General features: G+C 22.7%; 1 protein-coding gene across 2 annotated transcripts in view; it reads left to right on the forward strand.

Moving 5' to 3' along the window:
• LOC105359795 (uncharacterized) overlaps positions 1 to 26,474 on the forward strand; it is a 42,309-nt gene that overhangs the window by 10,146 nt on the left and 5,689 nt on the right. Inside the window, exons 2-3 of one of the 2 annotated variants that reach the window (XM_011496488.1) lie at positions 4,824 to 4,935; positions 17,365 to 17,481. In XM_011496488.1, coding sequence (XP_011494790.1) covers positions 4,825 to 4,935; positions 17,365 to 17,481 — 228 coding nt within the window. In that variant the 5' untranslated portion in view covers position 4,824. Of the gene's footprint in view, positions 1 to 4,823; positions 4,936 to 7,679; positions 7,791 to 17,364; positions 17,482 to 26,474 lie in introns of those variants that run through there. The other variant, XM_011496487.1, reaches the window with a different exon arrangement.

Consider the following 26,474-nt stretch of genomic DNA (forward strand, 5'->3'; position numbering starts at 1 on the left):
GTAAATACACATTTACAGAAGAAATGGAAAACATTTGTAATAAAAAGTTTGCTTTTAAAAATTTCTCAATTATAGTATAATTAAATTTTTAAATTTTTTTTTTTTTTTTTTTTTTTTTTTTTTTTATCATTAATTTATGTATAATATTAATGTTTGAACTAAAAAAATTATTTATTTATTCATTCATCAAGAAATATATTTATTCATTGGAAAAAATAATATTCAGCAGATTTGATCGAAAGTGAAAAAAATTATTTATTATTAGAAGAATTATTTTAGAAGAGCAGCTATGTATTAGTTACAAAATTCAACTGGAAGAATTAAATTTACGGACAGTGTTATAAAATTATATGTAAGTTCAATAAATTTAATGTCATTTAGTAATGTAATAAAATGAAATTGAATTCATGAAATAATTTATGTAATATGTTGTAGCTGTAGTAAATTAAAATATGTAAATAATTTTTAACATAATTACGATATAATGTTTGAGGCATAAGTATTAAAAAAAAAAATAAATAAAAATAAGTCAACAAATTTTGTCTGCCATGTTAAAATTATGATACGAAAAGATGTTAAAAATATTATTGATGATAAATATTAATAGAATATGTTTATAGAATATTAAATCAGTAAAATACGAGCAGTAAAATAAGAAAGTCGACCTACTTAATCGTATGTCTATTCGATTAAGTTATATCAATTTTTTTAATTGAAGCGATATCTTTGTGTTAATCGTTATATTGATGAATATAAATAATAACGAATGATTTTCTCTAATTCTATCGAAAATGAAAATGTCACTATTTCAAAATTTTGTCAAACTTTATATTCATTAGAAATTGCTATTAATTGAAATAATTAATATTTGTAATTCGTGTTATTGATATGCTTGACGATATTTTCATTAATTCTTAAAAATATACTTATTTACTTACTTATTCTATTTATTCAATATTTTATTTATTAATGATTTTTTAATTAAAATTAAAACAAATATATATTAATAATAAATACCTATTGGGCACGTCAGAATTTAATATTATAAGTGATTCTTTATGTATAATATCACTTGAATAAAAATTAATTAAAAAGAAACATTTTAGTGAACGAGACATCAATAGATGCTCGAGATACTTTTGATTTCTAACGTTCCTAGAGAAATTGGTAAGTTAGTTTTTTTCATGGTGCTGAGGAACTAAAATTAATACGAAGGAGCATTAACTTTAAGGAAAGTAGCTTAAAATTTTTTTTAAACAAATTCGAGAGACCAAAACTACTAATAAATAGCACTTTTAAATTAACATTCAAGCTAACTCTGTAACTAGGATAATTAATCCTCCTATTGCGCTTATCATATTGCCACGACATTTTATTTAAAGTTACATGATAAATGCTTCGATCAATCAAATAAATTATTATCAATAGCTTTTTGAATAATCATGCTTTATATATAAGACTTTTATTTTTAACCCTACATAGATAAACAGCACACGCAACATCAAAGAATATCGGCACTACAAATTCTGCTTATATTCAATGAAGGCTTCACATAAATAAATACTATATTCGTAAGATTATTGCTCTAAAAGCAAATTAAACGGCCAACTAAGTTTTATTTAAAGTTACTTTATTTATATTATAAGATATAGTATAAGATACTTTATTTAATGTTTAAGCATGTTTAAAAATATGTATAATTTATGTAGAATTTAATGAACTTTTACATACAATTATTCAATCGTTACTACGTATAAACACGGAAGAAAGATTTAAAGATGTATACCAAAATATATAACACCAATAACACCAAAATATATAAGGGAAAAGGAAATAAAATGATAGAGAGAGAGAGAGAGAGAGAGAGAGAGAGAGAGAGAGAGAGAAGTTTTGAAAACAAAAAACCAATGATAAGCTCTAATTTGTTTCTTAAAGAATAAAGAGGAACACCTCGAATCCATCAAGGCACAGAGAAGAAATTTCAATTTAATTTAAGCGATAGTCGAGCATTATGTCGCCTCACCTATACTTTCTACGAAAAAATTCTCCTTAATTCAAACTAAATTATAAACATAAAAATAAACCTATTGCACAATTATCCCTTCCGAAAGTCAATTTAATATCCCTCAGAATTAGTACTGCGAAAAGGAAATGCAATCATTTGCTTCGGTTTATCTCCCCTTAATACTAGTTCTCTTTAAGGACATTATGATAGTCGGTATTGATATAAATGAAAAAAAAAAAAAAAAAAAAATTAAATAAATATAACAATGATTCGTATAAAGAAATATCAACTATTAAATAAAAGTCCAAATTCAAATAAAAAAGATATACATGTACGATTTCTTTATTACATCTGAAAGAAAAAAAATCGATAATAAATGAAGAACTATTAAAGTATCAATCGTCTGTAACATCTGGAATTTTCAATATAAGCTCACGTAATTAGATGTGTGGGATTATTAAAAATAAATCAAAACAAAAATAATAAAAAAAAAAAAAACAGATTTAATGCTATTATCGGCAGCACATATTATGTATTGATGTATAGATAATAGAAAAGTATTTATGGAGTATTAATATGAAATCAATAAAAAAATATTATGTTACATAATATTTTAAGTAATTGAGTATTTAAATGTGATGTAACCATCCTACCGGATAAATGCAGGAAATATTTATATAAATTTGAATAAATTTAAATATATGTACAAAATTCTAATATTAAATTAATTTCTACAATAAGAAACTATAAGAAAGAAATTATTAATATTTTAATGTAATAATAAAGATTTTAAACATAACATCGATCTAGATAATATTCGCTACGTAATAAATTTAAATATTCTAATAAATCTTGGAAATTTAAGTGTATGATTAGCATTGTCATCTTCATTAAAATTTTATAAGCGACCCAGCATTAAATGAAATTTTATGGCATATATTGATAAACATGTAGAACGTTATTTAATAATGAATAAATAAAAATCTCTAATTATACCTAAAATATTATTAAAATAATATAATGAATATTAATACTACTGAACCGGCAATTTTAAATTGTAATTATATAGAGAATTGGGACTAACGTACAAGAAATTAACTTGATAACATTTCATAAAAAAATTAAATGGATTTGTTCATTAATACTATTTTTAAATTCATGGTTAAGCATTTCATGATATACTCTATATAGAAATAATTTAATCAATATTATAAGTAGTTTGAACAGATTATATGAAAAATTTTTATTCTAAATGATAAAACGATTGTAAAGCGTCTTAATTAATAAGATTGATTAGGCAATATTATAATTTAATTCCTACCATAAATATAAAAAAAAAAAATGCTGCTGTGTATAACGGAAATAATAAGTGTACAAAAACAACGAAGCACGTAAATAAAACAAAGAAGAGCGCAATACTATGTAATTGAAAGTATATTTTTTAATTTGTCATACTATTTTTAAAAGCTTTTTAAATGAAAATAAATTGTTACTTTACCAAATTCAATTATGACTAATAGTAAGATATTGTGCTCATTTATTACAGATTATTTTCACTAATAATAATTAATACTTATAATGACATTAAAATACAGGAAGAATAACGATATTGTATATATAAATTTAAATGAGTAATGTCACCTTGGCGGTTCAACATCCTAAACAATAAATTATATTTTGATTTATATGAATAACTTTTCTAATTTGCATATTATATAATCAATGACAATAATCAAATTTCGTCTAAACTGATATATAATATGGGAAATTAACATTTGTATTAACAAATATAACCTTATTAAATTAATACTGGGAATATTATGTTTTTTTTTATACCATTAATATAAATGACAAAATATACATAAATTAAAAAAATTAAATTTGTATTTGTAGTTATTATAGTTTTGATTGTCAAAATTAAATCACATTTTCTTATTATTTTTTTAAATATTAGTTTAATAACATTAATTTTATTTAATTAATCTTAAATTAATATGCCTTTATAATATTCATCAATTTACATTCAATTATTTTTTCATTTTAATTCTAAAACATATGCAATCATCATTTATGTTATGATACAAAATGTTATAAAATTAAAAAAATATACTTTGAAAACTATATGTTAAAAGTAAAACTTTCAAAAATTTTTCAAGTTTTCTAAAAAGAATTATAAAAACTGCCCATTACATTTCTTATTAGAAATTTTTATTCATTTAGTTTTTACTTATTTATTAATTATTACTTATCATAATGTAATATTGTTATCGTTTAATACTTATTTGTACAAAAATCTCTATTTTTCAAGGAAGTTTCCGCAGCGTGAGCCATGTCTACTGACTACTAACATATTTACTAAAAGAATAGACATTTGTATTAGTATCTCATATGTGTTAATATAAATTGAAATATCAAAATTTTCCATCATTCAACCTACGAAACAATAGTTTTCCTAAAAATAATATATATTTGTATCTTTTTAACTTGTACTTAAAAAATTGCTTGGAGCCTTGCTTGGAACCTTACTTTATCTTCTGGAATTACAGTAATTGTTATTTAATTGATTTATATATGATTTCATTAGATACGAATTAATTAGAATACCTAGAATGTAATAGATACGATTAACTTATGTAACACATATATTTCAATCCATGTTATATAATTATTCAGTAATCCCTAAACATATTTATAACCAGTTAACTGAAATAATTAAACTGTAGAAAATACATCGAACCTCAATTTGATTTTAAAGAATTTTTAGAATATTTTAATATAAAGAATTTTAAAATTAATCAACATTTTCTATTAATTTTAGTATGGAGTGTTCCGACGCACTAGAACGGGGCCGAAACTTTCGACTACTTGCAGCTGATGAATTACCTCAACTCTTAGACTTCCTTGCTACTTATCTACCTGTTTCACTTAAAGTAAGTGCATCAATACTAAAACAACCTTCTGAAAATCTTTCAGTTAATACAATTAGTCAGTATTTATTAGTATATCACGACTTAATTAATAAATTTAAAAATTTCAAAAATTTATTCCTATAATTTTTTAACATAAATTAATTTTATTAGTACCTAATGCGTCTGTAATTTGAATAACGAGAATTTTGAATTTCCAATAAATTAAGGTAAAGTTTTATTTTATATTATAATCTGTTATGAAATATTTTATAATTTATATGACTCTAATTTATATTATAAATATTCGTATATATAATACTAACATTTCACATTATTGCTGTTGAAATTAAAATGTTTATTTACATTTAGAAATATAAAATTTGAACAGTTTAATATAAAAATTAATTACAATTTTTTACTCAATCAACTGTGTTTCAGAACGCATACCCACTTTTCTTAAAATTTTATTTAACGATCATTTCTGAAAGATCATTTAATATAAATATAAAAAATACAATATAATATATAACTAAATTCGTAATCTATTTTTTTATTTTATATATTATTGATTTACTCTATTATTAACTCTCGATCGTTTTTTCCTTAGAAAATAGAAAAAAAATCAAACTTTATATCATTAAGGAATTATTTCTCTTTTGCTAAATAATAATCAAATTGATAAGTTAGTATTAAGATTGATTTTTTAAATATACAACATAAATATAATATTTTAATGGAATTTGGTGATAATTATTTCTAAATCATATATTAGAAATGTTAATAAAAAAATTATATATATATATATATATATATATATATATATATTAAACATAATTCAATAAAAATGACTATTTGTTACAGATTACTTGACTCTGAGAATATTAAATTATTTAAATTATAACGAGATGTTTGAAAGCAGCTCATCTGGATAAATCTAAAATAAATAAAGTTTTATATAAAAGCTTTTTTTTTTACTCTACGTTCAAACTCTACTCTACTCCACTCTTTGTTAACAAAAAGAAAATTATAATTTAGCGATGGAGAAATACTATCGACACTTTTCTGCAATCTGCCTCTAACTAATGTCGATGTCTTAAATTAGTTTTTAGATCCATTTTACTTCAGTTCTCATCTTTTAAATAATGTCGATGCCTTTCGTGCGAAACGTTTTCTCTCTACTTTCTTCCCACCAACAGTTAACTGACTATTTCATAAAAATTCAGAAAAAAAAAAAAAATAATATATTCTCAGCTTGTATTCTCAAGTGAAATCGTTTATGCGTGAGCTTAGAGAGGTGAAAGAAAAAAATATTTTACATTAAACAATAAACATCGAAAATAAACTAAAGTTTCAAAACAAATCCGATGTTTTTATGAAATATAATAGAGAAAAAAAAATAGATATAATAAGTTAAATAAAGCATTTAAAAAATAGTTCTTACCGATTACAGATATATGTTTATCATTAGAAAGAAAATATATAATTCTTCAAGTCTATAAAAGTACATCAAGTCATAATACAAAAATAATAATGTATCTGCGAAATCTATTATCTACAATAATTAAGTACGTAAAAGTAAATTTTAAATAAAATAAAGTGGAAATAATAATAAATTATAATTTTCTACGGTAAACGAATAACTTTTCTAATTTGCATATTATATAATCAATGACAATAATCAAATTTCGTCTAAACTGATATATAATATGGGAAACTAACATTTGTATTAACAAATATAACCTTATTAAATTAATACTGGGAATATTATGTTTTTTTTTATACCATTAATATAAATGACAAAATATACATAAATTAAAAAAATTAAATTTGTATTTGTAGTTATTATAGTTTTGATTGTCAAAATTAAATCACATTTTCTTATTATTTTTTTAAATATTAGTTTAATAACATTAATTTTATTTAATTAATCTTAAATTAATATGCCTTTATAATATTCATCAATTTACATTCAATTATTTTTTCATTTTAATTCTAAAACATATGCAATCATCATTTATGTTATGATACAAAATGTTATAAAATTAAAAAAATATACTTTGAAAACTATATGTTAAAAGTAAAACTTTCAAAAATTTTTCAAGTTTTCTAAAAAGAATTATAAAAACTGCCCATTACATTTCTTATTAGAAATTTTTATTCATTTAGTTTTTACTTATTTATTAATTATTACTTATCATAATGTAATATTGTTATCGTTTAATACTTATTTGTACAAAAATCTCTATTTTTCAAGGAAGTTTCCGCAGCGTGAGCCATGTCTACTGACTACTAACATATTTACTAAAAGAATAGACATTTGTATTAGTATCTCATATGTGTTAATATAAATTGAAATATCAAAATTTTCCATCATTCAACCTACGAAACAATAGTTTTCCTAAAAATAATATATATTTGTATCTTTTTAACTTGTACTTAAAAAATTGCTTGGAGCCTTGCTTGGAACCTTACTTTATCTTCTGGAATTACAGTAATTGTTATTTAATTGATTTATATATGATTTCATTAGATACGAATTAATTAGAATACCTAGAATGTAATAGATACGATTAACTTATGTAACACATATATTTCAATCCATGTTATATAATTATTCAGTAATCCCTAAACATATTTATAACCAGTTAACTGAAATAATTAAACTGTAGAAAATACATCGAACCTCAATTTGATTTTAAAGAATTTTTAGAATATTTTAATATAAAGAATTTTAAAATTAATCAACATTTTCTATTAATTTTAGTATGGAGTGTTCCGACGCACTAGAACGGGGCCGAAACTTTCGACTACTTGCAGCTGATGAATTACCTCAACTCTTAGACTTCCTTGCTACTTATCTACCTGTTTCACTTAAAGTAAGTGCATCAATACTAAAACAACCTTCTGAAAATCTTTCAGTTAATACAATTAGTCAGTATTTATTAGTATATCACGACTTAATTAATAAATTTAAAAATTTCAAAAATTTATTCCTATAATTTTTTAACATAAATTAATTTTATTAGTACCTAATGCGTCTGTAATTTGAATAACGAGAATTTTGAATTTCCAATAAATTAAGGTAAAGTTTTATTTTATATTATAATCTGTTATGAAATATTTTATAATTTATATGACTCTAATTTATATTATAAATATTCGTATATATAATACTAACATTTCACATTATTGCTGTTGAAATTAAAATGTTTATTTACATTTAGAAATATAAAATTTGAACAGTTTAATATAAAAATTAATTACAATTTTTTACTCAATCAACTGTGTTTCAGAACGCATACCCACTTTTCTTAAAATTTTATTTAACGATCATTTCTGAAAGATCATTTAATATAAATATAAAAAATACAATATAATATATAACTAAATTCGTAATCTATTTTTTTATTTTATATATTATTGATTTACTCTATTATTAACTCTCGATCGTTTTTTCCTTAGAAAATAGAAAAAAAATCAAACTTTATATCATTAAGGAATTATTTCTCTTTTGCTAAATAATAATCAAATTGATAAGTTAGTATTAAGATTGATTTTTTAAATATACAACATAAATATAATATTTTAATGGAATTTGGTGATAATTATTTCTAAATCATATATTAGAAATGTTAATAAAAAAATTATATATATATATATATATATATATATATATATATATATATATATAGTCCATTTATTTTTTTTACATTTAAAGGATGAAGGATCATTAAATGTATGAATTAAAATTATATCATTTGAAATTTCTTGTATGAAAATATCAAAACAACTTTCGCTTCTCGCCTTTAGATGTATATTTATCGAAATGCATACTTAATTCATATTTACATTAAACAATATAGCTTGTGAAACTTTATATATTTTTAATGTAATAAATGTATTTACAATCTAAATCTCGTAATCATGTTATATGCTAATGTGATAGAGAAACATTAAAACAATAAAATATGGTTCATTGTATTTTAAATATAAGCCTGACTTACATTCTATTTACATTACATTACATTACATAATTAATTACATTCCAAATTGATCGAAATATTTAATTGAGTATTTCATTGTAATATAAATATGTTTAATACAAAATATTAATTAAAATTTAATATAATATTAAATTTAATTCAACACATGTAATTTAGATATAAGAATTTATGTGAAATTAAAATTTTGAATTTTTATATGTAAAAGCTTTTAAATATAATAGCAATGAATATTCTTTCTAGCAAATTTTATAATAAAAATATTTTAAAAACATTCTTTAATATATTCAAACTATTCAATAAGTTTATAAAATTTGCAATACTGTAATAGAACTGTAGGTGTTTTAAATATTAATGTAGGATATTTAATTGAATTTATAAGATGATAAATATATATTTAAAAATTAATCGCTTAAATAATACAATTATCAATTCAATATATCATATGCATTTTTTATGTGTTTTGTAAAAAGTAACTAAAATTCAATAAAAACAGGCTATTGTATATATAACAAGAATTCATTATACTCGAATATCATATGCAATGTTATAATTAAATAAATTCAAAAGAATATTTATAGTAATCACTTTCGAATACAAATATTTAATTAATTTATAAAATAAAATCAAATGATAAATAAAATAACTGAACTAAAGTACAGGCTATTGGCCGACTAAATGTACATGTTACTACTTGGAATAAATAATTCGGAAATAGCATTCCATATTTTAATATTTGTGAATAATGATAAAATACAATATTCTTACATTTTGAAAAGAAAAACTTAATTTTTAAATATTATAGTACTTAAGAAACTATCGAGATTTAAACTAATGTATATTTATAACTTTAACATGTTTTGAGAAAAAACGTAATTTCATTTTTTTTTTTTTTTCCCCCCATTGAATTCCACTTGTTTATTACATATTATATTTATTAATATGAATGTGTCCAAATGTATTATAATTTATACGAATATCTTTAAAAACGAAATTTTATTTTGCAATTGGTGTGTTGACTTTTTCATCACATATTTTTACTTCATATACTATTAATTAATGTATTTTTATCATTCCATTCCTTCTTTTTTGTGTTCAATAATTTTACAGACAAATTCATCATTTTAAAATAATATTTATTACATTAAATTTATAGTATTTATATATATATATAATTTTTTTTCAAATTTTTTTCAATTTTTTTTAATAAAATTCATTTTCATTTACATTAATTTTAAAATTAATATTTTCCCTTGCTTAATTATAATTTAATTAATAACTTAGATGTTATTAGTAAAAAATTTTTTATAACATCTAGTTTACATATGAATGTTGCATTCACGTTTTATAAAATTATGTATAAAATTACAAATAAGATGTAATATAATAATTAGTTTTGAAATTAGCATTCAGTGCAGTAGAAAAAGTAATTTGCATTTTTTATTTACTGTATTCATTATCATCGTTAACGTAATTTTGTTGCAAACAAAACTATTTACAAATAAATATTGCATTAAAAAAATTATTATGTTCACCTTATGTTGTGCTTTAAAATACAATAAAAGTACAATATAAAATAAATAAATTTCATTAATTGTAAAGAGCTGCATTTATCAAGATTATGACGTAAGCTCTTAATAATAAATGTATATAGTATGGGTGTGAAATGTGATAATTAGCATAATTTTTATCTACAAGTATAGTATATTTAATATATAGAATGTATATTTATTTTAAAACGGGCAATATTATTATTCTCGTTATTTATGTTTCCTGAAATGTTGGAGATTTTAAATCTAATATAAATCATAGTTATCTAAATCTTTATAACGATAAGTCGTCATAAAACTTAGATTTGAAATATCATGAATGCATTTTACATATTTTTAAAAATATCTTGTAGTATTCGATATCGTAAATTATCATAATATGTAATAGTAATTAGCTATGAAAGTTATGTTTAGCTAGTTAAAAAATAAAATTTTATACTGTAATTAGTGATTTCTTCATAATTACTAAAATAATATTTATATTATTATTTAATCGCTACAAATTTTAAACCACCAATTCAGAAAATAAAAAGTATCCAATCTATTTTTAATGATGCAAAGTTATTCCATGAGATTATACAACATCTACATTTTTACATTATTTTTTTAAATATTATACTCGTATCTTTCGTAACTGGCTTTCACGACATAATAAGTGAAAATTTATAAAAATTGGGCAACTAATAGTATTTAGATGAAAAAAATCGATTAAATTAATATAATAACGTGAACGTAATTGTACTTTCAGATTTTTTTGGTCAAATGTATGATATCAACTATTTATGAATTAAATAAATATATTCTACAGCACAACTGTGGTAAGGTGCAAGAATTATTTACATTATTCATTCATTCGTGTTTAATCAACCATTTTTATGACTTAAATAACAAAAAAAAAAAAAAATCTCACACACACACACACACACACACACAGAGATATTGATTTAAATATATTATTTTAGTTAAAGAAAATTAGGTATATTTAAGCTTTAAATATTTGCTTCAATTTAATAACTCCTTTATTATTAAACAAAGTAGATATTAATTTCAATTAAAAGATTATGGCAATAGTTAAACTGATTTAAATTAACAAAAAATACTTTAACGCATATATAAAGAATACTCTACTAATGTAAGTAAATGAATATAATAATATTACATCAACATTTTCATAATAATTACATTAAAAAATTTATATTTAAAACTGTAAAAGTATTTTACATTTGCATTTATATGTATTTATATTATAAAAATTCTAATTTCCTGAAATGGATCGATTTATCTGCGCCGTTAAGAGAACTAATTTCAAATAATAAGAATCATATTTTCTGATAAAAATTATTTTAAAAAATGCTAATTACTACTTAAAATTACAGAAATTATTTCTAATTTTAATATTATTTTATTATTAAAAAGACAAAATATAAGCGGGCCTTTAATTATAATAATTCGATAATGCAATGTAAAGTTTAGAAGTAAGCTATTGAAATTTTTAATGCTTGCCATGAAAAAAGAAATATGATATTTTGAAAGGTTCTAAAGAAAAAAATTTTAAATCCTATGCAAAACGATACGAGCATACATCAATAACTATTAAACACGTTGCAGTTTAAATTTTAAATTTCGTATATGAAACTGATGACCATGATTAACAAAATATATAATTTATTGAAAATTATACTCAGTTGTATTTACTTATTTTCTAATAAACTTACATAAAAAATACAGACGATTAATATACAATAAACAGTTAATATACACACAATTAATGAGTTTTTACGTTAAAATAAGGTACTTGGAAAATCATATATAAGCTTTATTTATTCTAGATTTACCATAAAAGTTATATGAAGGAGGATACAAAGAGTTGGAACTCGATGAATTAAAATATAACGCCTGTGTTGACTGCTTCTCTCTCTCTCTCTCTCTCTCTCTCCCTCCTTCTCTGCTTCAACGCCCATTGCTCGTACATTCAATGGGCCGCAAAAGCCAATGCGTCAAAAAGAAAATTAACTACGCGACGCTCGGCTTCATTAATCTGGGAGCTTCGCAAGGTCGGGCTACGTGCGACGCATCTCCAAAGAGTCGGCGCCCTTCCTCTGCAGTAACTCCACCTCCGCGCTGCGACACTCGCGATCGTGAACTTCGCTCGCGCTACCACCGTATTCCTGCAGCAGACTGAGGGTCAAGGTCGCACAGCAGCCTCATCGGCCTAAGCGTGTGTCGCGCCTCATGGCCTCATAACCCATGCCGCGGTGACATTAGGCGTAACATTCACAATCCTTGAGCGTCCTTGGCCCCTGTCACCGCTTTTTTCCTCATGAGGCTTATTTTATGGACAACATATTCATTACTTGCCTCGTATCTTCAGCTTTTACTCTATTATATTAGTGATTTTAGAAACAATCCGAGGAGAGATTTAAATCTTTTTATCAGCCCAATTTCTGAAATTTTAAGCAAATTTAGAGAGCCACTTCCTCATAATCTTAGGTATAAGAAATTAGAGAATGTATTATATTGCCTTTTTACGACTACCATTCTATTAATAATATCCATAAGCATGAAATAGCTTATGATTTTAAAGAGAATATTCAATGCATTTTGTTTATTTAATTTTTGAACTAATTTCCTAAAGTGCGGAAACATTTTTTAATAAAATTTTCAGACTCGAAAATTTCGGAAACTTTCAACTATTAAAAAAGTTTCCGATACTTCTAGTTTTTCTGCATATGATATAAATTATCATTTATCTGATAAATGATTACTTACGTCAGCATCGAGACTTGATTTATATTTTATTTCTACTATATTTAATCATTTTCTAATAAAAATACTAATTACTTAAGTAAGATCTTTCTTTTATAATACAGTGTAATAACGTAAAATGAAATACTAAAAAACTAATATATAATTTAGCATAAGATAAAAATAATTATGATCATTATTAATAAAATGAATTAACATTTATTATTAATTCAAATTTATACAAATAGCAAATAATGGTGTATTTAAATTATAATGAATGGATGGATATCCATTTTTTATAACAATTTAAAGTTTAAATCTCCAACAGAGATTTTTCTAGATAAAAGTTATCTTTACACTGCAATATATTTTTCATATCTATTTTGTATTATTTAAATATATTATTTATAATGTTGAAAGATCTTAGGTAGTAGAAGATAAATTATACTCGCTCTTAGTCATGTGACATATAAACCCTTAATGTTTACGACTAGCATTGCAAATATATTATTAAATTCAGAAAAATATAAGTAAGAAACCGACGAAATAAATTTTGTAACGAAGAATAGAAAAGTATAACGTCTATATGTAAAACATTTTTTATTATTATAATGTTTAAGAAAAAAAGATGTGCAAGTATATAGACTGTGAGATATACGTTAAAAAGATTCGAGAAATATTTAGAATTGAACGAGATAGCTTTGAAAATATCAAAATAAAATTGAAAAATATCATATACTCGTAAAGAAAAGTTACTTACAGAAAATTATTTAAATATTAGAAATAAATTTTGTTGATAATGAAAACAATATTATGTAAAAAATAAATGAGAAAAATAGAAAACTAGAAGATAAATAAAGACCAAAATATAATAACATTTAATATGAAGATTAAAAAAATTAATGAAAGCACGTACGAAAGATTAAAAAAAAATTTATAAATTAGCTAAATAAAGAATATAAAGAAAGAAAGAAAGAAAAAATTATATAAATTACCGATTAAATTGAAGAAAATTAGATCGTAAATTTAAAAAAGCAAAAAAAAATAAAAAAAATGAATAATAATATATGAGAGAATAGTAAAAATGTCTTCATTTGTACGTATAAATGACGAGACGCAATAAAGAGGGGAAAAAGAATAAAAATTATAGTATAATATGTGAACAAGAATAAATAGCAATAATTGTTGTATTTGTAATAAAGTAATGAAGGGCATAATAATAATATGATTTTCAAAAATAGCAAAAACTAATGAAACTAAATTAAGGTATTAAATATTAATATATTAATATATTCATTTTTCAGCTCTAATCCTTCTATTCTCATTGCATTAAATGTAACATGCAAATACGCAATTTATCAAATTAATTTTTATAACTAAACGCGTAATAAATTATTTTTCTATTAATTAGTTATTGTAATATAAACACACAGAATTAAATGTTTAATAAGAAAATCAAAAGTACGAAATTGTACATAATTGTGCGGTGTTTAGTAAGAAATAGTTAAATATAATCAATTATGAGATGCTATTCGTGCCATCTTAAACTAAAAATATATCGATTGTACATATATATTAAATAACATTGAAAAATAATGAGAAGTATAAAAACATTCATTATAACTATGCTGAAATACCTTAAATAATTTAATGACATCGTATAGCCGAAACGACCGAGGAAAATAGTAATGAGTAAATAAGTTATAATTAAGAAGATTCGTCGCGTACTCTGCTAGTACATATTTTTCCACATTCTGCCACGTAACTTTTTACACGATCGTTAAACCGTTAATTACCAAGAAGAAAGCAAGCACCGAGGAAAGTCGGGAAGTCAAAAAGTCGTTAAAAGCGTTGGGAAGTCTGGCGAAGGAAAAAAAAATCATTGCACGATACACGAATCCGCAGCTGGGCAATACGAAACACGCAAAGTCCATCGACACCCAGCCATTTCACGAGATGCCTTTCCTCGTCACCCGGATAATTCGCGACCTTGACCCTTGGCTGCACGCGCGACCCTCGTTTGCGAGTTATTTCGTTATGCAGGGATTTATTTTTTCCATCTAAGCGCAGTGGCCTAGACTTTCTGTACTCGTGGCTTCTTCCTCCATAGCTATAATAATACTGTCAAAAACATTGGTTCTTTTTGTTTATGCGACGGAATCATCCGTATCTATGCTCTTTATTATCGGTAACAACTTTAGATTAGCACCAAAAGCTCATCTTATAAAATTTTTTCATCCAACTTCAATGCGAAGATGGCACGAGGGTCCATTACTACGTCCTCTTTAAAGATCTATAAATCACGTTACATTAAGTAGTTACACTTATTTCGTGCATTACAAGCATTCGGATATTTAATGGCTATTTTCATCGTCAACGTCATGACATTCACAAGTTCAAAATAATTATACAAAGCATTTCTTATAACGTTAGTATAGGAATAGTTATAAAATTTTATTTCTTCAAATCATTGTTGGGAAATGAATGCATTATTTTGCAAAAAAATTAAGCTCGCTTAATTACCGCGGCGCATTAAATTGATTATTTTTAGATATCTAACATATTTACTTGTAGCTTTATTTGTAAATTATATAATAAGAAATAGGGAAATGAAGATATTGACGCATTACTACTGCAATACGAGCAATTCTCTTCAATTTCTATCTTAATCTTCATAAGCCCGTGCTTTATTTACTAAACATCTTTGCATTTATTTATATTACATTACTCACAAATACCCACACACACACACACACACACACGCGCGCGCGCGCGCGCGCGCGCACACACGCACACACACACATATTGATTATTTTATTACTCTATTAGACAAAAAGAAATTAAAAATTAACCGCATCTTCAAATCTGATCGTTGAAAATGAGAAATCTTAAATACAAATTTACAATCACTATTCAATTTTGTTATACCAAATCACTTCTAGCGATTAATTCAATCTTTATAAAGTGCTTAGATAGTAAAGTAATGTGTAAAAATATCATTAATAAGCTATTATTCTACTTTCTTACAATTTCATAATCTAATAATATATTTCAGTCAAAATAATGAATTATATTATCGTAAATTATAAACTATCTCTTACAGAAATTCAGTAAAATCTATTTAATATTCTAAATTACTTTAACCACTATGATATAGTAAGAAAAAAAAGGATACCGATTAAAAAATTATGACGGCTAATGTAATTATTATTTTAAAAAAGTATAAAATAAATATGAGGGTTACAATATTTAATGGTCGTTCGGATCAATTTTCCTATTTTCCTTATTTTGAATGTGTATTATAAAATATGGATGTATTATTCTCTCTATCTATAAATGACAATAAGTCGATATAATTTTAAACAATTAAAAAATCTTTAAAGATAATTGGAGAAATATTATTTATAGAAAGGCTATTCATTTTTTATAAGAAATTTTAAATAAACATAACTAGCGAAATTTTATTGCTCCTTAATATACATATGTAATTGATATTTTCGCTAACTTTGACGTTCATAAAAATTTTCTATGAAATTTGATATGCATACATACATATATATATATATATATATATTTAAGAAATAGTAAAATAATACTACAAATTCTTTTTATATAAAATATGAAACAATTATATAAGCATTAAGAAGACGATTAAAAAGAAGAAGAAAAAAGCAAGTAAAATTTCATATATTTAAGAAAATGTAATATATGTAAAAATATATAAATTCATTTTTAATTATTAGGTCATGAGATTTCCATGTTTTACAAAAACATTATTCAAATTATTCGTAAAATAATTGGTAGCAATGATAATTATGCAATATAAAAAAATATCATTAAAAGCATTTAAAAAATATTCTTTTGTTAATAAAAATCAATTTCATTATTAAAAAGAAAATGTTAAAGTACAATTTCAGAATTAATATTACGATAAAATTAATCGATAATTAAAATACCAAATCCAGAAAAATATATTATAGATTACAAATAGGATAAATAATAAATACACAGTTGATCGTAAATAAATTTTATGCTCACTTTGAGCTTACAAAATAGTTGTGGGAAAAACCGCAAAATGAGTTATTTTCTTTTACTCTCATAGCCCTTTCAACTATCAAGGAAACTGCCATTTACCTCTTTTTTTTCTTTTACAGTTCCACCAAACCCTTCTGACCTACATGCGGAAAAACGTGTGGGAGTTTCACTTTTACGTAGCTAATAACTGGCCCGAGGTTCCTGTATCTCTGCATTTTCCTGGGATGACACTCTCGGTAAATAATCATAATTACTCTAAGTTTATAATATATTTCTTCAGCTTCCTCGGGCTAGCAATTAAGATGTTTAATTATTTAAAAATATACAATATGTGCGCATCGATAATGCCGTATATTTTTCAAAAACAATTACATTTCTCATGATCAAATACGCAATTATTAGTAAAATTTATTCAACAAAAAACATTTAAATTGAAAATAAAAAGAATTATGAATCACTATAATGTAAATTTATTATTCAAATAAGTTAAAATTATTTCTATACGGTTTATTTCGTTTTAAAATTTCTATAAGCATATTATTACTATATTATTATGTTATTTATTAAAACCTATCTTGAAAATATAAAAAAGCAAAGCATTATTATTCTTTAACTCTCATGGATCATTGCTGCTCAACCGTATTATACGTTTTTATATGAAAAACTACATTATAATATTCATTCATCAAGAATTACCTAATTGTTTATGAATCAATGTTGATTTAATATCAGCACAATGTAAATTGAATATCTATAATTACATAAGTTAATGTAAATTTTCATCACATTAATTATAGAAGAAAATGAGAATTTGAAAATGGATTTGAATATTATAAACAAAAATGTTATATTATGCATTAAATCGTTAAAAAATATGAAAGTAATTTGATATTTAAAATTAAACATATGATAAATGGTTAATACAGAGTTATTTTAACACAGATTTAACACAGATAGATGACCTTGTATAGAATTACAGAATTACAGTTGAAGAAAGGATTTACTAAGAAATCAGTAAATCGTAAATATTATTAACTGAAATAAAGCAATAAATTAATATTTTATAAGAATAATAGTAGGCCTTCATAATTTGATAACACAGTAGTTTGACATGAATTTCATATTTGGTGCTCGAATGAGGACGTGGAAGGAAGTTGAAGAAATACTCTTGAATTATTCCGACGACAATTATGGATTTCATTTTATGGATGACGTATTAATATTTAGTGTATGTTGTTTAAATTTCTTACTCAAATTTATGATGCCATATTATATTATCTTTTTGCTTTATCTAAAATCGACTATTTGATTCAAATTTTTACTGATTAAAGGTAACGAAACTGTTAAAAATCTATTAATATAATCTGATTAATATAGCAGGATACGTATAAAATCTTGAATAAAGCATATAAAAGTACATTATTTTACTTATTGATCATTATTCAATGACTGATTGATTACATCTGAACATATGCAATGAAATAATAATGCTCATAATATAATATATAGTGTAATATGCCTCAGAGTCTGTATATTCCAACAGTAATATACTGCAGGAACCGCGAGCCGCTTCGTTTCTCTGACTATTTTTCTTTACCTATTCTGTGATAGTTACTCTTCGATATCGGTATATCGGTATCGCATATCGCTAATTAAACTCAACAAAGTCTTCGCCCTTCGTTTAAATTCTCCATTCGCTTGTTACTTTTATAACAATTTTACCAGGTAGTCGACAATGATAATTATTGTACGTTACCCTTGGCTTTTATGACATTTACCTTTTCATTATCTCGCCTTTTTAGACAATTTTAGATATATATATATATATATATATATATATATATATATATATATAGTTATAGATAGAGCTTAAGATATCATCCGAGTAGGATTATAAATTTAATGTATAATTTATTATAAAATTTTCATTCTTTTCCTCTAATCCTCGGTTAGATTTTCATCCAATTATATGGAATTTTGACAATCAGCATCCCCTCGAATCCAAACAAATTAATTTTCGAGTCAAGTTATAAGGGAATGATTTAATAATATTTGGGCCTTTTTATTTCTAATATATTCTTATTAATCCATCGACGAATCCCTTGAACGTAGGTAGACTTAGTTCGAATATAGTATCACTCGTTATAATATAGAAACAAAAAATTCATTTCTTCTCATCTTCCATGACGTGAAAACGAGCACAATTGTAAATGACTAGAATAATAAAAATTGTATAAAGGGCTATCCAAACTACAAACTGATATTATATGAATTACAATTCATAATGCTTTCTCTTTTGCTAAGCATTATCTCACTTATTAAAAATCACATTCATTTACCGTTAAAGCACAATCAATCAAGTTTATGATTATGTATACGACATAGTTGAAAAGGGGCGTTAAATAAAAACAAAAAACTTTACGGCATTTATCTCTTTAGAGATCGCTGAAGTAAATAATTAAGGCATTCATATTCTCCAATAATATTACCGTGTTCCAATAATATAAAACGACTTAGTAGTGACTGCAGTTGGAACCGACCATATTGATTAAGCCCTATTAATTCGAACAAAATTAATCGGCAAAAACTCTCCCGGTTCAATATTTTTCATCTAAAGGTAAAAATAAGAATAGACTGTAATAATAAGAGTATTCTTTATTATATTGTTTATTATATTATTATAAATCTATGTGCTTAACTTATGAATGAGACATCATTCTACCAAACTGTCAAATTCGAGTTTTACTTTGTCAGTGCACAGTACATATTTGAAATTCAATAATATTGATACAAAGGTAGAAGATGTGTATTATAATAAGCAAGAAAAAAATAAGTCAATGGAAGCTGCTTTTTTATTTCTATCATCGATATAAAATTCCGTCCATATTGTTTTTAACATGATACAACTTCATTACATTATACATTACTCCAATCAACTGTACCACGTTCCATTCATAACAGAATCAATCGTCAATGTCAAGAATTTGACATCTGGGAACGTTAAAATTAGATTAGATGAATTATGCTTGCAAGTAACTTGGTGATAATTCAATAGAATTATTTTATTATAATCTTATAATTTATCTCATTCTGCAAATGTTAAATAAACAATGCTGAATTTATATATGCGTCAATTTACAACTACGAATAAAGAAAATACTGCAATCAAAATGAGTGTTAAAATGCGAATTAAAATAGTCGAACAGTGAATATTGATTAAATTGAAACTGCTTGATTACATATCATATTCATATATATAATTAAACAATTATACAATTGAAATTAAGTTTCAATGTTCGTTCTGTGTCGTGTAGCCATAAGAATACAATTATCTTTTACATTCTTTTTACATATTTCAAAATTATTAAAAAATTTTAATTCATACGTGAATGTAACTTATATAACAAAAACTAATAGAATTAAAAGTGCCTTGGTCATCCAAAAAATTTTATAGATGCAAAATGAACTTCAAAGATACAGATTCATTATTTTATTATATACTAAATCTGCAATTTTAGATTCAATTAATATATGAAATATTTATAAAAAATTCTAAATACCAATATTAATACAATTCAAATCTAAACCTAAAAAAATATAAAACTTACGTTCTCTCTGTGGTACATAAAACATTAAACAATCAACTATTATTCCTCTAATGTTAGAAATAATAGCAAGTTTATATACCATAAAGCATATGAAATTCAGGAAAATGTAACTTTTTTAAGGCAAATTGCCAATTTTAGAACGAACCGAAAGAAAAGAGAAGAAAACAATGTAGAAAAACGTGAAAAGAAAACCAATTCGATATTTGTCCACTGCAACTCATTCATACCGTTCTTTAAACATTATTCTCAAATTTTTATTTGCATAAGTTTATGTGAATAATCGATAACTACTTGTAATAAAAGGAAAACGCAAACTCATATATGAAAAACAAAAATCTATGTTTAAATGTTGCACCACTTTTTATACATTTATATGAATAAAATTTATATGACTGTAATTACTAAATCTTTCATTCGTTAATATAGATAATTTTTTTTTTTTTTTTTTTTTTTTTTTTTTTTTTTTTTTTTTGTTTACTTCATTAATAAATAGAGTCGAATATATTATAGTCGAGCCAATTAAATGATAAATGTAAAAATCATTATTCACTCTCTTGATGAAATTCTGTAAACAGTTTTATATTTTAAAATAGAAAAAGTTATGATTAATAGTTGCATTAATATAACAAAGGATTATAATTAACTATATAAAATTAAAATATAAATAATTATTGAAATATACATGTCAACCTCTACTAAGATAACATAATATATAATAACTGATTGTGAATTGTTTCTATTATAAAATGATTTATATGCAAAAACTGCAAAAGTTATATAGTATTTTAATATATCATATGTTTTCTTAATGAATGATTAAATTAACTTAAAATCAATACTTATAAAATTCTTATAAAACAGTAAGATTTTAATTATTTAATGTAATTATTTAATTTTAATTATTTACCTTTCTTTCTAATTTATTCATGTGATTTCACACATTATAGCATGCAGAATATTTATGCATGATGGCAAATTTATACCTGATATCATTTTTTAAACATTTTGTTTGATTAATTCTTGCGTAATTAGAGAAAATAATTTGTGTAAAATTATTAAAACATCGTATTAAAAGAATTAAATTAAAAAATTTCTTTTAAATTAAAACTAAAATAACATTAGAAAATTTTATTTTAGAGAAAAGGAAAGAAATAAAATTAGAAAACTAAAAACATTAGAAATCATCGCTAAATTTCGGCAATAATTAAAATAATTTGTATAAAGAATGTAATTTTGTGTCAATATTCAAAATCATGAATAAGAATTAAAATTCTTTTACTCCGTAAGTTTATTACCTAATAATTTTAACCACGATCATTTAACAAAAATGTCTGAAAGAAATAAATGATTTGAATTTGTTTTTTAAATTGTTGATGAAAAATATAATATATTTCATATATTATTTTAGTATTATTTGCAAATATATTTCATTTTAAAATAATTCTATACTTTTATAAAAATCAAATATCCTATTAAGGATAATAATAAATCCTAGAGGATCCTATTAAGGAAAATAATAAACACTGCTTACTCGTAATTATTATTATGGCATTTTCACTCTACTTGCATAATTGGTAATGAAAGAGCTTTTGAGAAATGAAAAATATTATTGGAAGATAAAATTTTTTACGAAATAATTATTAAAGATAATTAATTGATTGTGTCTAAGTAAAAATTTTGTTTTTATGGTAAATTAACGAGTGAAGCAAATTTAAAACAAAATTTTATCTAAAATAAAATTCACTTATCATTGCACTAAAAATAGACTGATTAAAAAATTAAAAAGTTTAAACAAAACATATCAAATAACAAAATTATGTTTAGAGATAAAATTATTTCTTATAAACAATTCTATGAATTAAATGTATTGATATTTTAATAACATTATTATTGATATATATATATATATATATTACGTATAGAGAAATAATAGTTTTTATAATATTAAATCGAAATTGCTTGTTATTTTGCAGCTATACTTATTGTTTTTAATATTTTTAAATGCCTATATTTTAATAAGAATTATTTAGTGTTTATTTGACATGTGTTAAAGTGAAAATTTTTAATTAAAAATTACAATTGTATAAAGGAAATTAAAAGCATTGGAAGCATTTTTAGGTTAAAGTTCAAATAAAGTAAATACTTTTCAAATAAAGTAAATATATTTTCTGTCTTAAATTTAAATCATTTTGGTCAGAATTAAATGAAAAAGTGAAATTGTGGATATTTCGAAATAATTACCGTAATGGCTAAATTAAAAATATTAAATCTTTTCAAATAATTACAATTTTAAACCACTTCTAAATACTTCATTTAATGAATTTCTCTGAATTTCTCTGAATTTCTCTGAATTTATTTCTAATTGATTTCTAAGAAATTTTTAAAATAATCGTTGTATAAAGTAATTTTTAGAAAGGACAGTATTAATAATAATGAAGAAAAAAATTTAAAAGAATTTTTATTATATACTTATATATAAATAACTCTCGTACATCTATAAAGAATAATTCAATATTTTATGAAATAATGAAAAAATAATTATTATTATCACTAATGTAATTTACAATATATTAGTATTTTATTATAATTCATTAAAAGCTATTAATATGTAATGATCTGATATTTAGGCAAAAATATTTATAAATAAATTAAGAAAATAAATAGAAAACTTATTGAAAAATTATTCATAGATTATAAAATAATTAAGCATGACATTGCAAATTAATATTAATTCAATTCCCTATGGATTCATCAAACCAATATTTATCGAAATTAAAAAATTTTAGAATATGATAAAACATTTCCTTATGTATTTGTATATATTATTATTTATATATGTATGTACAAATGAATTAGTATTAAAGTTATAAAAATCATACAAATAGAAATGATCGTTACGATAAATGGATTTTTAATTATTTTTGTACTATATAATAATAACATTGTAAATTGTTTGTACGCTATTCACACTAAATTGCCAATAATAAAAAGAAATATCTAAAAAAATTTATTTCTCTTCATTGCGACAGAATCGGACTGTAGAGCTGAAAATACATGTGTCCTCGGTATATCGAAAACATTGCAAATTAAAATTGTTGTAATTATCGTGGAATCATTGATTTCAATAAAATTGTATTTTATTCAATAAATAATCATTTTCAGCTAGCATATATGCCGAAAATGTTAAGAAATGTAAAAAAAAAGAAAAAAATAATGAACATGACATTTAATATTAAAGGAAAATCTAAATTTCCAAGTAAAAAAAAAAATATCTAGGCTTTGAAACGTAAACGTAGCAGCAACTTTTATTTATAGTAATAAGTAAATTGCCTTCGATCCGTAGGCTCTGTGGCTTCATGCAGCAAACGTAGAGAAAGGGAGGAAGAAAGGCCTGTATGAAAAAGGACATAAGCGCGAGCAGGAAACAAGCTTTTTGGCACTGAGCCAAGGTTTTGCGCGAACACTTTCTCTTCACTTCCCCTTCTTCCCATCTTCGTTTACTGAATATACATCTATCTTTATCTCTATCCTGTCTTTCATGCTCACTTAGTTTCTCCCTCTATTAACACGAATGAACTCTCGATTTCTTTGCCGCTATTATCGCCCGTTTCTTTCACTTACATCGCGCAATTTACCGTTAAAATATATTTTCATTTTCAATTTTTTAACATTTAATCTTCGGCTTTTTCGATCATTTATCATTACCTTGTTATAACTCGAAACATCTTGACTTAACTATTATTATAGCACAATTTATAAATTCAATAGCAAACAAATAATTTTTAATTATTTAGATTATACTTTATGTAATTAAAATGAAAATGTGTTCCAACTAATGTGTATTTTTATTGAAGGCCGTAAAAATTCATATTATATTTAAATTCAACTTCTGGTATGATTTTTGTCATTTTTGTCTTTGTATTATTACATAATGCGTCAATACCGACTTACATAACATTAATAAATTTATTATTTAATGATTATCCAGCACAATTTGTTTTAGATTTATCATTATTTGCCTCGGATCTTTATCTAATAATTTCCATACATACTGAAAATTAAATTGTATTAGAATTAATTTTCAAATTTATAGTTCAAATATATACTTAAATTACTACAGAAAATACATGCAATTAGTAATATACTAAGATAAGGATATTTTACATCGATTATGAATGCCCGATCATTTATATAATAATAATGCACATGCGAAAATTGTGCATTTTATTTAAAAAAAAAAAACTTTATACAAATTACATCATTTTAATATCTATTTATTTATTAGATAAATTCACATATTTTGTGAAAATAAATATTTAGCCTCATAGCACTGGTAATCATCGTTAAAATCATAAGCATAATTAAATATATATATATATATATATATATATATATATATATATATATAAATATATATTTTACTTTAATGAATTTCAATAGAAATTCTATGTAATTGAAAGTATTAAGCATAATAAGAATACGTCTTAAGTATCAAATTATTATTTAAAATTATTGCTTTGAAAGGAAAACAATAATTACTAATAAATCAGAAATTAATTACTGAATGTACATGTAATTATATTATAAACGTTATAGGATTACAAGGTATTAGATATTTATCTTTTGTTTTCATTAAATTAATCTTTCTGAATTTTTAATGAATTTAAACATCATGTTGAATCGAAAAAACTGTTTATATTATCATTAAATTAATAAGCTAATAAATTATTTTAGTACAAATAATTAAAAAAAAAAAAAAAAATTATATACTATTTTTCGTTAAGAATTTAATAATTTACTCATTGAATCAAATAAAAGTATCATTCATATTATTATCGTACGCCTATAAAATATTTTTAAATAATAAGGTTTCAATTTTCGCTAAAAACGATAAAAAAGAAAATTTACTGTTTTTTTTTTTTTTTTTTTGTTTGATAATTTTTGCAAAATACTTTTCACTATTTGTGAAAATAATTTAATGAATATGTAATTGTATAATTTTCTTAATTTTATACACCCATTATAACAATATAACTATAAAATAAAACTGTTAAAACTTTTGTAACTAAATTATTTAAATTTTTATAAAATTTTTAAAATTTTTATAAAATTTTTAAAATTTTTCTAAAATTTTAATACTCCTCTATAATACTCAAAAATAAGAGCTGTAAAACTTTTTTAAAACTTTAATATTTATGGGCAAAATTAAATTCGTACAATAAATTGGAGCGAGTGCCGTGTCAGGTATAGCGGAGCTATACAACATGTAATATTTCTTATAAGATTAGAAAACTGTATACAATGGCTTAGTTCAAATAACATAATATAAATAACCTACAAAACTTTTAAGAATTGCAATCAATTTAGTGGGAATTGATGTATTTGTAATAATATTATAGAATAAATGCTAGTGAACTATGTAGATGAAAAAGAAAAAGAAATAAATAAATAAGTAAATAACAAAGAAAATGGTACTCATATATTGATACTTAATTTTAAAATAATTATATCAATGTAAGAATAGAACTAATTTTTTTTTTCTTTTTTTTTTTCTTTTAATATAACAGAAACCAATATTTATATAACCTTGAATCGCTTACTCTTTATATTTTCTAACAAGA

Source organism: Ceratosolen solmsi, unplaced genomic scaffold (genome assembly GCF_000503995.2).
Source record: "Ceratosolen solmsi marchali unplaced genomic scaffold, CerSol_1.0 scaffold29, whole genome shotgun sequence".
Lineage (NCBI taxonomy): Eukaryota > Metazoa > Arthropoda > Insecta > Hymenoptera > Agaonidae > Ceratosolen > Ceratosolen solmsi.